The 13166-nt window shown below is 41.4% G+C and overlaps 1 protein-coding gene across 3 annotated transcripts in view; it reads left to right on the top strand.

Moving 5' to 3' along the window:
- The window catches only part of PDE7A (phosphodiesterase 7A), an 86427-nt gene extending 74023 nt beyond the window's left edge, over positions 1–12404 (top strand). For all 3 annotated transcript variants that reach the window (XM_061600226.1, XM_061600235.1, XM_061600245.1), the window contains 3 exons: positions 3889–3985; positions 9023–9103; positions 10646–12404. In XM_061600226.1, the coding sequence (XP_061456210.1) occupies positions 3889–3985; positions 9023–9103; positions 10646–10857 (390 nt within the window). In that variant the 3' untranslated portion in view covers positions 10858–12404. The remainder of the gene's footprint in view (positions 1–3888; positions 3986–9022; positions 9104–10645) is intronic.
- The last annotated feature ends 762 nt before the right edge of the window (positions 12405–13166 follow it).

Below are 13166 nucleotides of genomic sequence, written 5' to 3'. Positions count from 1 at the left end.
GCCTGAACCCAGATTGAAATGGATCAAGTTAATCTGTTTCATCTGAGAGTACTTGCAATTGCTGCGCCACAACCCTGTCAATCACCTTCCCTAAAAAGGGAGTATTTGTGACTGGGTGATAGTTGTCACAAAGAAATGGATCCAGGATGGGCTTTTTCAGGAGCAGTTGGATCACCATCACTTTCAGGGTGGCTGTGACCACTCCCTCCCACAAAAACTTGTTGACCACACCCTGGTATATAAAATGATGTGTAAGATGCACCTTGGTGGGGAGGCAGTTCCACAACCTAGGGGCCATTACAGAGAATGCCCTCTCCCAGGCCGCCTTCCCCCAAGCTTTTGAGGGTGGCAGAACTACCAAAAGGGCTCCCTCTGTTGATCTCAACACCCAAGAGGGTCTGTAGGGTTGGAGGTAATCTTTCAGCTATTTGGGACCTATGTCACTTAGGGCTTTAAACACTAATGTGAGCACCTTGAATTGGGCCTGAAAACAAACTGGCAATCAATGCAGCTGTTTTAAAACAGGCTATGAGTTCTAAAGAGAATCCCAGTCAGTAATCTGGCTGTTGCATTTTGGCCCATTTGAAGTTTCTGAGTTGTCTTCAAGGGCAGCCCCTCATAGATCGTATTGTAATAATCCAGTCTGGAAGTTAGCAGAGCATAGAGTACCATGGCCAAATCAGCTTTGTCCAAAAGGAGCTGAAGCTGGCAAACTAGCCGTAGCTGGAAAAAAGCACTCCTAGCCACCTGAGCCTCCAGTGACAATGGTGGATCCCCAAGCTGTGGACCTGTTCCTTCCAGGGGAGTGCAACCCCATCCAGAACAGGCCTTCTCCCCACCTCCTAGACATGAGAATGCTGAACATATAACACCTCTGTCTTTTCAGGAGTCAGCCTCAATTTATTGGCCCACATCCAGCCTATCACTGCCTCCAAGCACTGGTTTAAGACCTCACCTGCCTCTCCTGATTCTGATTGAACAGAGAGATAGAGTGGGTGTCATCTGCATATTGCTGGTACCTCACTTCAAATCTCTTGATGACAGCTCCCAATGGCTTCATATAGATGTCAAGTAGCATGGGGGACAAGATGGAACCCTGTGGAACACCACAGAATAGTTCCCATGATGCTGAACAATTGCCTCCTGTAACTACTTTCTTGAAGCCACTCTGACTGTGTTAGCAGAACCACTGAAGCACAGTGTCTCCACCGCCTTGCGATGCACCACAAGGATATTGTGGTCAAGAGTATTAAAAGCTGCTGAGAGATCAAGGGGAACGAGCACAGTTGCATTCCCCCATCTCTGTCCTGACAAAAGTTATCAGTCAGGGTGACCAAAGCAGTTTCAGTGCCATGGCCAGGCCTGAAACCAGACTGGAATGGATCCAATAATGATAACTAGTAGCCATTGGCAGGCTTATCCATGAATTTGCCTAAACCTCTTTTAAAGGCATCCAAGTTGGTGGCCATCACTACATCTTATGAGAGCGAATTCCAGCGTTTAACTATGCTTTGTGTGAAGAAGTACTTGTTTTTGTCTGTCCTGAATCTTCCAGAATTCAGCTTCATTCATAGAATAGTAGAGCTGGAAGGGACCTATTAGGCCATCAAGTCCAACCCCTGCTCAATGCAGCAATCCAACTTAAAGCATACCCGACAGATGGATGTCCCAGAGTTTTAGTATTATGATAGATGGAGAAAAACTGCATTGAGCAGGGGGTTGAACTTGATGGCATTATAGGCTCCTTCCAACTCTACCATTCTGTTATTCTAAGCTTCTCCTTCACTTTCTCCACACCATGTATAATTTTATACATAATTTTATACAGTTCTATAATGTCTTCCCCCCTTCTCATCCTTGCAGTAAACTACAAAGTCCCAAATGTGTTAACCTTTCCTCATCAATTATTTCCGTTTTTATTTATTTATTTATTCATTCATTCATACATACATACATACCCTGCCTTCTGGCCAAAGGCCCTCAAGGCGGCTTACAAAAAACACAAATATAAAAATACAATATAAAATACATCAGTAAAATAATACAATTTACAAAATACGATTTACAATTTGCTTAATAGGTAAAAATAATAAGTACAACATGGAACATAATCTCAGAGAGCCAATAAATAACACACCAGGAGTCAAGCTGATATGAAAGAGTCTGATGAGTGTTGAGCAGCAGCAACAGGAACAGGCCTGATTCAGCACCCTTTAGCCACGTATTTGGTTATGGGAATGAGCTGGGAAATGGGTTTGTTATTTGGACAGGCCACTTACATTTTTCTCTCCTTTTCTTTAAATTAAAAAAATTAATATTTTTTTTTTTACATAAAATGATGGATGTATGTAGTTCTTTTTGTTGAATTTTGCTGTGGTATGCTACATGCTTATGCTACCATTAGCAAATAGTTTGGTTTTAGAATAGGATGGTATAACTCAATCCAATGGAAACATAGGGCAGAATTACTTGACCTCTCTCTGGTCTGTTTCCATCCATAACTAGTGTGGATTGAACAGAGAAGTGGTGGATAAAATCAGAGTGTTTTGTCAAAGGCCCAGTTCCTTATTTAATGCATATCGCTATACGTACATTTGATTAGAAATCCATATTCTAAATTATTAGAGGCAAAACAGAACTGTTATTTGTCATGGCAGCAAATCATCCCAAGGTAGTTCTTTCCTTGCAAAGTTTGGAATTATTACACTTGAGCAAAGATGGAAGCCTGTGGACCTCCAGATGTTGTTTAAAGCATTTTTATCCCACTCTTCAGATGAAAAAGGCTCCTAGAGCATCTTACAAAGAACAATGATGAGATATTCCCTGCCCTCACTCACAATCTAAAACAGCAAAGGGACGAGGGGAAAAAAGCAAGCCTCAGGCATTAGTTTTTAGTTAGTTCTTGGAGTGACCAGCTGGAATAGAGAGATTTGAAGAGGAGGAGCCAGTCTATCAGCAGAGCCAATGCAGAGACCCTGTACTTTTATCTTTCCTTCTATAGGCTGATGATGTTGGATTCCAAGAATTGTATCTAAGTCCTACTTACAGTAAACCCACTGAAATTAATAGAACTAAGTTAGGCATTTCCATTAATTTCAGTGGGCCTACTCTGAGTAGGACTAGCATGGGATACAACCCTGCCTCCTATTAGCCCCTTCAAGCATGTCCAGTGGTCAAGCAGTCCAGCAATATCTGGAGGCTATAGATTTCTCATCCCTGTGGTAAAGAGACAGTAATTTAATATATTCCCTTTGAGAGAAGAAAATTTGATGAAGTGGCAGGAAGAGCCCTTAAAGGAACGCTCAAATCCTTTTATGGGTTAATGTGTTCTGCCAAAACAACCTTCCCTTCACAGGTATGTGCTCTTAAGTAGTGAAGGATGAAGTTTGCTTTTATTTATTTATTACATTTATATCCTGCCCTTCCTTCCAGAAGGAGCCCAGGGCAGCAATGAATGGTCTCTTATGATAGGCAAACACAGCCATTTTAATCTTAGTATAAAATTATGTCTCTTGCTGTCAGACTACTTTATTAGTGTTAAGAAACATGAATGTCCATAATCTTCCAATTTTGCATTGATGTTTCTGGGAGAGCTTTACTTATATCTGGCATCAATCTGAACATATTTCCTTCCCATACGTAATGTTTGTGATCTTGTTCAGTTATTTATACCTGAGTTACATTGGATTGAATGGCATTTATCCATATGTAATTGTATGCTGCATTGTAGCCCTCTTTGTTACTCATGATCACTTGTTCATGACATATGGTTAAAGCCAACTACTTTTAAAATAGTTATACACAACATTTAAAGTTGCAAAATTTAAGTGTGGTGTTGTTGGCAGTTCATAACATCTTGCATAATATGATGGTGTGTCCTTTTACTAGATGGCTTTGAAATGTGCTGATATTTGCAACCCCTGCCGAACTTGGGAACTAAGCAAGCAATGGAGTGAAAAAGTAACAGAGGAGTTCTTTCATCAAGGCAAGTAGTGAAAAGTGAAGTGATTTCACTAAGGAATATGAAACAAGGTGGTAAAAGAATTGTAATTAAGCATAGCTCTTACAGGAGAGGGAAGATTTGGAAGTGCCCCTAATGTATGCAGTTGGAATGGTTTCCTCAGATCATTTTTACTGGATAGATTACAGTTTTGTAAAACACTTGATATTTCTGTTTACCTTAAATTTACCTGGATGAAAAGTTATTTCACGTTAATAAAAAAAGGCTTTATTTGCCTGTTGGCGAATGGAGGACTTTCTGTTGTAGGGATGACGCCTCCCTCTGGGATGACAGGCTGGGTTCACTAAGCTTTGCCTCCTCTCCAGGGGGAGGAGTTATCCAGTTCCCCAGTCTGGCCCTACCTGCATGCTTTGGCCTTAGCAGCAGATGCAGCCTTTGATGCATTACTGTATGATGCTTGTTCTGCTAACACAGTAGAAGTTGATGCAAGCTTGCAAATGAGGGTAGTTGCCCTATCCTTTTCTGGAGCCAAACTTTTTGGTGATCCTTTACAACAGCATCTGGTTGAGATGTGGGATAAAAGGAAGGCTTTTCCATCCACGTGTTAAGGATGACTGCAAGGGTCATCATCAGCAGTATTTTCATCCCTGCAGGCAGTTTAACAAACCAAGAGGTTTTTCCTCTTATTGCCCATGTTGGGGGCACCAGGATAAAGGAGGTGGGCGCCATCCTGCAGGATCAGGGGGAAATATTTCTTTCTCCAAGTTCGCTAGGGGAGCAAAGAAGCCCTCCTCTGCATGACTCTGCAAGTCCCCCATTGGGACCGGTGGGGGAAAGGTTACTTCAGTTTGCTCACATGCAGGGGGTAGTAACCTTGGACAAATGGGGCTTAGATACCGTGACTCGCAGATTCTCTCTAGAACTTGTTCACAGGCCACACAATGTTTTTTGTTCCCAATCCCTGGTCCCAGAAGGCAGACAAGGAAATACTTACAGGCCATAAAACATCTGGTGGATATTTGGGCCATAGAGGAGGTTCCTCCCTTGCAGAGGAGATCTGGGCTCTATTCCTTTTTTTTTCTTAGTGCCAAAAAAGAATGGAAACATCTGGGCTATCCTCGACCTCAAGTGGCTCAACACTTGGGTAGCCAGGAGACAGTTCAAGATGGAGACCCTGAGGTCCATTGTGACAGCTCTAAGAAGAGGTGACTGAATGACCTCAATCGATCTCTCTGAGGCCTACCTCCACATTCCTGGAAGCTCATATTTGTTTCTTAAGGTTCAGCTATGATGGTGCACGCTGCCAGTATTGGGTGTTACCCTTCGGCCTCTCATTGATGCCATCGGTCTTCACCAAGGTACTACTGACGTTGGTGATCTTTTTAAGAACAAGGGATATATGATTTCTTCCCTAGATGACATTCTAGCTTGAAGTCCATCACAGAATGCTTGCATAAAGGATACAGAGTATACCCCGGCTTGGCTCTGGCGGTTGGGCTTCATAGTGAACTTTGGAAAGAGTTCAATAGTCCCTTCACACATCTTTACCCATCTAGGGGTGCAGCTCAACACAAATCTGTTTCGTATACCCCTCATGCCAGAGGGGGAGAAAAGATCACTAACACGGTTTTGCATGTGAGGTCATCCATCCAAATGGATGTTCCTGGCACACCTTCTGGTGTCCATTTATAATCTGGTTCGCTGGGTGTAGTTCCATGTCTGCAGTCTTCAACTTCTCCTATTGACCTTTCAGGATCAGGTACGATTCATGTACCCAGACATCTTAAGTAGGAGTTAATGCTGTGATTGTCTCCCCAGAGGTTCATGGAAGGGTGAGTCTGGAGGAGCTGCAATGTTTGGTGGTGACAACGGACATGAGTTTTTATGGCTGGGGAGCTCAAATGGGTCACAGAGGGGTACAAGGAACCTGGAACTTGGAGGAGTCTCACCTGAGCATCAGTGTCTTGGAACTTTGGACGATTCACCTGGTGCTGGAGGCTTTGGCAACGGAGGACAGGGGCTCTCACCTGCTGATGTGCACCAACAACATCAGTGCCAAGGCAAGCAAGGAAGAACTCTATCTGATCTCCGAGGCTGACTATCTCCTTCGCTGGGCAGAACTCAATCTGCTGTCTCAAAGCTGAACACCTGGCAGGTCAGGAGAATGTTATGGCAGATTGGCTAAGTTGAAAGGCCGTAAAGGAGACAGAGTGGCAGTTGAATCTGGAAGTGTTTCAGATGCTGTTGGTTTGCTTCGGGGAGCCAAGAGCGGATCTGTTTGCCTCTCTGGAGAACACTCAAGTTACCTGTCTTCCTATCTCATCTTCTGTGTCCAACAGCCTGGGGTGTGTGGATGCATTGAAGGTTCCCTGGTCATCGGGATCCAGCAAACTCTGTGGACGATTGTCCAGAATCGAGCTGAGGTGATCTTGGTGGCTCTGCACTGGCCCAGGAGACCTTGGTTTCCTGATCTAACTTACATGTTGGTGAAATCCCCATGGCGCCTACCTGTGTGTTGCTTCAGGGTCCGGTAGTCCATCCTAGGCCAGAGTTGTTCCAGCTGACAGCCTGGAGGCTGAGCAGCTCTGACTGACACAGTTGGGATTCTCAGGCAAGGTCTTGGACACTTTGTTGGTTTCCACGCAGCCATCAACAATAGGGCATGTTGTACCATCTGGAAGGTGTTCTTGTCATTGTGGTCTGGAGAACATGTGGATCCCTTGTCTAGGGAGGTAGCCAATTTTCTGGGTTTTTTACAGGCTGGGGTGGACAAAGGTTTAAGCGCCAGTACTATCAAGTGACAGGCAGCTGTGCTGAGTAGTATTTTTTCTGCTTTGGGGGGCACGTCTCTCTCATCTCACCTTCTTTACAAAAGGTTTTTTAAAGGAGTGTCTCTCTCTTTGGGTGGTTCATAGGTTTCCAACCTAGAATCTCAATTGGGTTTTGTCAGCTTTGACTGGTGCACCCTTTGAACCCATGGCCATCGATTAAATATTCTTACTCTTACAACAGTTTTTCTACTTGCTGTTACTTTGGCCAGGAGGATTTCAGAACTGGGGGCCCTCTCAGCCAGCTCATAGCTGTGTATTTTTCATCAAGATAAAGTGGTTCTGCATCCAGATCTCTATTTTGCCTAAAGTCAATTAATTTTCTCTTAGGTCCCAGGAGGTTGTTCTCCCTTCTTTTTGCCCCAATCCTTCCTGTTCTCAAGAAAAATGCTGGCATTCTCTGGATGTGTGGCATGCTCTACTGTTTTATTTAGATTGTACTCTAGAGTTCCTTCGTTCTGAATTGTTTTGGCTTTTTCTGGTCCTTCTAAAGGAAAGAGTCTTCCTCTTCGATTTCTTGCTGGTTGTGATTGGCCATATCTCAGGACTACTCTGCCTTGGGTAAGGAGCCTCTAGGTGGTATTGCTGCCCTTCAGTGTGGGGGCCGTTGCTTCAGCTGCCTTTAAAGGCAATTTTCCAGTCTTGGACATTTGCAGGGCTGCCACATGTGCTACACCTCATACTTTGTTAAACACTACAAAATTGATAGTTTCTCATCAGCTGATGCAGCGTTTGGCTGGAAAGTTCTTCACAGGATCATTCATTGGCAGGTGGTTGACAGAGGAAGTCCATCCAGGAAAATGGGGACTACTCAGATACAGCCCTACAACAGAGTGTCCTCTGCTGCCAACAGGCAAAAACTGAAATTTTACTTACTCTGTTTGATGTTCACAGTGGAGGACATTCTCCCTACCTCTCCTTCCTCTGTCAGAGTATCCCCACATTTCTGATTCTGTAACTAAGGGGGTTGAGGGTTGAATGTTAGGGCTTCTGCCTCTGCCCTACATCATTAGCCTGTTTAGGTTGTCTTGTTTTCGTCTTTTGTCTGATTGTATAAATGTTGCTACATTAAGTGGCTAGCCTTTGTTTTCCTGGTTCCTTGATCTCTTTGATTAAGGCATAGTATGTTTCAATAACTTGGGGTCGAGGGGTTGTTCTGCCAGTCGGACTGGAGAGTGGGATGACTCCTCCCCCCTGGAGAGAAGGCAAAGCTTGGTGGACTCTTCCTGTTATCCCAGAGAGAGCATTATCCTTACAACAGAATGTCCTCCACTGCCAACATCAAACAGAAGCTCACGGTAAGTAAAACTTCAGTTTTTTCATCAACTACTTCGGTCCTAAGACACATGTATTGGGAAATAAATTCAATTTATCTTAGTAGGATTGAGAAAATATGTTTTGGATTGCACTACACAGTACTATTTTGTGTACATGGATTTAAGCTGTCAGCACAATTGAGATGGAATTATAATGTATCTATACTCGTGCACACCTTGAAATTGTATCTAAAATCTGTGACTGCGCAAATCTCCTCTGGTATTGTATTAACTATTTTGTTAATAGCTTATTTTGTAAGGTATTAATGCCATTGATAGCAACTATTGCCGACTTATTACCTCAGCTTTTGAATATGCTGTGCTTGGAGGACTGACAATCCTTACAAGTAGCCAGCAAAGGTTGGTTGTGAAGTCTTGTCACCAGTTAGGCTTTTTTAAAAATGCATTTATGCTTTTCAGCAATATGGCCTTTAAGGCAAGGCATGGGAAATTCTGATACAGCTTTCTGGATCTACAGCCTGAATGTTCACCTGTGACCTTTCTGCAAGCCGTTCTTGTATGGGAGATTATTGCAATAATTCTGGTTGTGCTACAGTTCATGTAAAGTAGTTCAACTCCTTACATATTTTTTGACAGAAAAATGTTAAAATGGAGAAAATTCTATTAATCTTTCGGGATATAATTGCCGAGTGAGATATGTGCTGATAACTTTCCTAACAAATCAGGCATAATCTCTTTTCTTTTTAATGACTTGCCATTTATATTTGTAAGCAATTATAAAGCTAGCGTTCAAATGATCAAGCTATGGTCTTAAATACTGCAGCTTTATCGAACAACTGAAGTTGTACTTCCTAGACTTGTCTGGTATGTGTTGTCTTTAATTATAATTAAATGAAAAAACCTGACACTATTTGAATTGTAGAAAATAGCTTGTTAAAACAATATTTTGTTTGTAGGAGATGTTGAGAAAAAATACTGTTTGGGTGTGAGTCCGCTGTGTGATCGACAAACAGAAACCATTGGCAACATCCAGATTGGTAACTACAGATCTTTGTGAAAATTAGTTGTATTTCCCATTTATATATAATTTAGGGAGGGTAAAGTTTTAGATGTCTTTATGTCAGTTTTTAAGAAATGTCTTTGTTTTTCTTCAAATGTTCATTTTCATGTAACAGGAATTGCATATAGATCGGTCATTTCAGAATTGCTTTTTTATTTGGCATTTATATTCCTTGGCCTGGAGTAATTCTGATAGCTGCCAGTGAAGACAGTTCAACTTGCTGATTTAATTCTAACTTGATAAGTCAGATGCATTTTCACAGCAAATTATTTGTTTTTAAGCTTCAATGAGGATGCTTGTTTTTCACTGGTCAGTCGAAAATTTACACAATGTTGGACCAGTTGAGACGTGCAAATAATGGCTTGGCTATCAGGAATGTGCTACGGGGTCACTTCCTCCATTGTCCCCTTCTGCACTTTAATTCCTTCCTGTACATCCTGGTTTGAAGTTTGCTGTGATGTCCAGATAAGACAAACTGGTTACTGCTGACCATAGTTTGCCTCCATTCCAGAATTAGAAACTGGCTTGAAGTGCATTCCAATTCTGGGTTGAAGGCAAACTACAGTCACCAGTAACCACAGTTTGTCCTATTTTAACATCACAGCAAACTTTGGTTACTTCAAACCAGAATGTGCAGAAAGGAGCTGCTGTGCATACAAGCTTCTAGCATGAGTGGCCTCAAGTAATTAAAAGCTAAGGAAAAAGAAGCAGCACCATTTTAATTTCTTGACCAGTATTCAGCCATAAAGTCATTCACTTGCTTTTCCTAACAAATTTTCATAGTCTCTTGATTCATGACCCTACACAACTACGTTTCTATTGATCACCTTTTTCAGTCTCTCTCTGTGTGTGTGTGTGTGTGTGTGTGTGTGTGTGTGTGTGTGTGTGTGTGTGTGTGTGTGTGTGTGTGTGTGTGTGTGTGTGTGTGTGTGTGTGTGTGTGTGTGTGTGTGTGTGTGTGTGTGTGTGTGTGTGTGTGTGTGTGTGTGTGTGTGTGTGTGTGTGTGTGTGTGTGTGTGTGTGTGTGTGTGTGTGTGTGTGTGTGTGTGTGTGTGTGTGTTACTTGTTTGTAAGTTTCCAGTCATAGCAGCGCAGTGAAATCAGAGGGCTTTTCTTCACCTGAAACATTTGAAGTAGCAAATGTTTATGGTTACTGATCTGAACTGTGTGAGATCTTTTGTGCGCAAGAGACTTGTAATTTCCTGCTGCGTAGTCCTTTTTGTGTAGCTCACCAGCAACCTCAAGTATTTCCCAAACTAACAAAAGGTGTTCCACTTGGGGCTGGAGGGATGACACTGTTTCTTAGTGAAGAGAACTTGTATGCTGTCTCTGAAATGTATATTAACATTTTTGTTGTTTAATTGATAAATTTCCTTTCCACAAGTGCTCAGGACAAATGTAATAAATAAAATGTATAAGAAGATAAAATGCAATTGACTCATTCAAATAACTCTTAATATTAAAATGTTAAATGTAAAATTTCTGGAGTTCTAATTCCTAGGTATTTTTTTTCCCTATAGGTTTCATGACCTATTTGGTAGAACCATTGTTCACTGAGTGGGTCCGTTTTTCAAACACCAGGCTATCTCAAACAATGCTTGGTCATTTGGGACTGAATAAAGCTAGCTGGAAGGGTGTGCAGAGAGAACAATCCAGCAGCGGTGATGATACCGATCCTGCATTTGAGGAAATGGATTCTGATGTTATACCTCAGGAACACCAACTATCCTGACCCCAGGATCTGTTTAATAAACTGCCTCTTGCCTGGTATCTATGGTACAGGGTTTGAGGATAAATTTTGTCTGACTGCCAAGGTTTCAGTGTAAACAATGCCAGCATTATTTATTTCCAAGTTTGTCCTTTGATAAATCATTTGAACAGTTTTGAGTTTCAAGACCTGAACATAGAGCAATATGTATATGCCTCAGTTCGCTTCTGCATGGATCCTTGAATATGCAAACCGGAGGAGTGGTTGAAGCTCGACTAAGGAAAAGTACAAGATATATTGTTACATGCCACATAGTTTTGTTTTTGTTTTTAGAGAAAATCTGAACTCAGGCCTTCAAAGTTGCCACATGACATGGATGATACCTTTCTCTTGGAATTTAACAAGACTCATTCAATCCTTGTCCAAAATGTGGAAATATGAAGTGCCCATATTTGGATGCCTCTGGCAAGAACTGATGTTTACAAATGTACTTGGAAACTATAGGTTCTAAATTAACCTTTCTGCATGGCTGTGAAGGAACCACTAACTTAAAGAAAAAGAGATCAAATCTGAAACTGCAGCTCATTTTCCTGTTAGCAAAAGAAAAGTTTCCCATGTGTCATAAATTTGGCTGTTCATTGGGAAGAGCATTTAACATAAAGCACAGCCACGCTTTACTCCAGTGCAGAATGGGAATGCAATTACCACAAGACTGAAATACTTTTGGATTTTGGGAGGGGAGGTGGGATGCTATGGAGGAAGAGGAGTTCTAATTGTGTTAAGATTCTGCAGTGAAAACATTTGCATGTTGTTTTCACTATTTTACACTTGAACTGCACATGCAAGAAAAAAAAGGTGGAATGACTATAAACACCAGAAACAGCTCAGGGTATTTGCCAATCTGAAATAAAGTGGGATGGGAAGTGTGTCCTTCAGAACAAGGGTACAAATGCCCTTTCGCTGCAGTGTGTGTGGGAGAGTGTGTGGGAGCGTGAATACTTGGGGGTGGGGGTGGGAGGAAGGGGACAATGGGAAGGATTTGAAAGGCAATGTTTTTTATTTATTCTTTTTAGAATGTGACATTTTCATGAGCAGCCACAGGGGGGAAACGAACAGGTTGCTACAGCTGCCTTAAACTATGCACAAAGCTAAGTGACCAAATTTTGTTGATTGAAAAAGTGCATTGTTTACTTATTCCTCCCTCTACTGAAATGTTACCCATTATGGGTTTTTTGATGTGAAAAGGAGAACATGTTTTTAAGGACAAATTTTAAGGACTAATTTTTAATCTTCAAGCATTCCTTTTTTTGTAATTTGTTTTTTTAACATTGTTTTAAGTACTGTAAGCACAACTGTAATCTATTTTGAGAAACTGGTGCTTTCTTTTTGTTCATATGTATTTCCCTTGTTCTTACTGTAAAGACTGTTTCTTCCGTTCTGTTTACAGTTTGCAACAGCCATTTTTGGGAGAGAGCTTCAGTGTAAAGCCATTTGTAAAAGGCTTTGCCATACTCATTTTAATGTGCCTGTTGCTGTTAACTTTTGATTAATAATAAATACTTTTCACATTATCTTCTGAGTCTAGCCTTAGAAGAGTAGTTGGAACCAGTTCAATTACAAAATCCACCTTTGTAACTCCTGAGACTTGTCTAAACAGACCATTACAGTGTTTCATGCCTAATTTGATAGTGAAATTTAGAAGGGATGGGAAACAAATACAAGTCTTTTAAGCTACAATCCTGTCCCTGCTTTCCTGAAGGTAAGCCACATTAAGTTTAAATGGACTTTTGAGTAAAAATACATAGGATTGTACTGTCAATTATTTTACGTATTTCTCTTTAGCTTAGTTAAATGTTCAAATAGCAGTGTTACAGTCTATTTGACTCCAAGAAATTGTATTTAAAAGGAGGGATCACCTTGGGTTTAGGAAGAGGTAGAACATTAACTCTTGTTCTGGGTTTGTGCGCCTGACTTTATTACATATAACTGCAGAAGGATTGGAGCAAATCCGCATGGTATGAACTGCAGCAAATGAAAAGAACCATTTGGCTGACTCTTCCAGTTGCCAAGCTGTTGGATATCATCTTCAAACTACAGGGCCAAACTCCAATGCTGCTTTTTTATTTTGAATTAACCTCTTTAAATGTTGTCAATATCCCTGTGCATATCATTTTAACATTGCAGGCAATTCTGGGGAAATCCTCAATAGTCAGGAAAGCTTATCATATTTTTGAATAATACAAGAGTGGGGCTCTGAGGCAGGATGTATGTAGCTTCTGAAGATGGACTTCCAGTCATAAATTTTTGCTAATGTATGTGGATTTCTATAGTTG

The sequence above is a fragment of the Rhineura floridana genome, chromosome 1 (genome assembly GCF_030035675.1).
Source record: "Rhineura floridana isolate rRhiFlo1 chromosome 1, rRhiFlo1.hap2, whole genome shotgun sequence".
Taxonomy (NCBI): Eukaryota; Metazoa; Chordata; class Lepidosauria; order Squamata; family Rhineuridae; genus Rhineura; species Rhineura floridana.
Note: the sequence above shows the minus strand (reverse complement) of the source record. Positions and strands in the feature narration are given on the sequence as shown.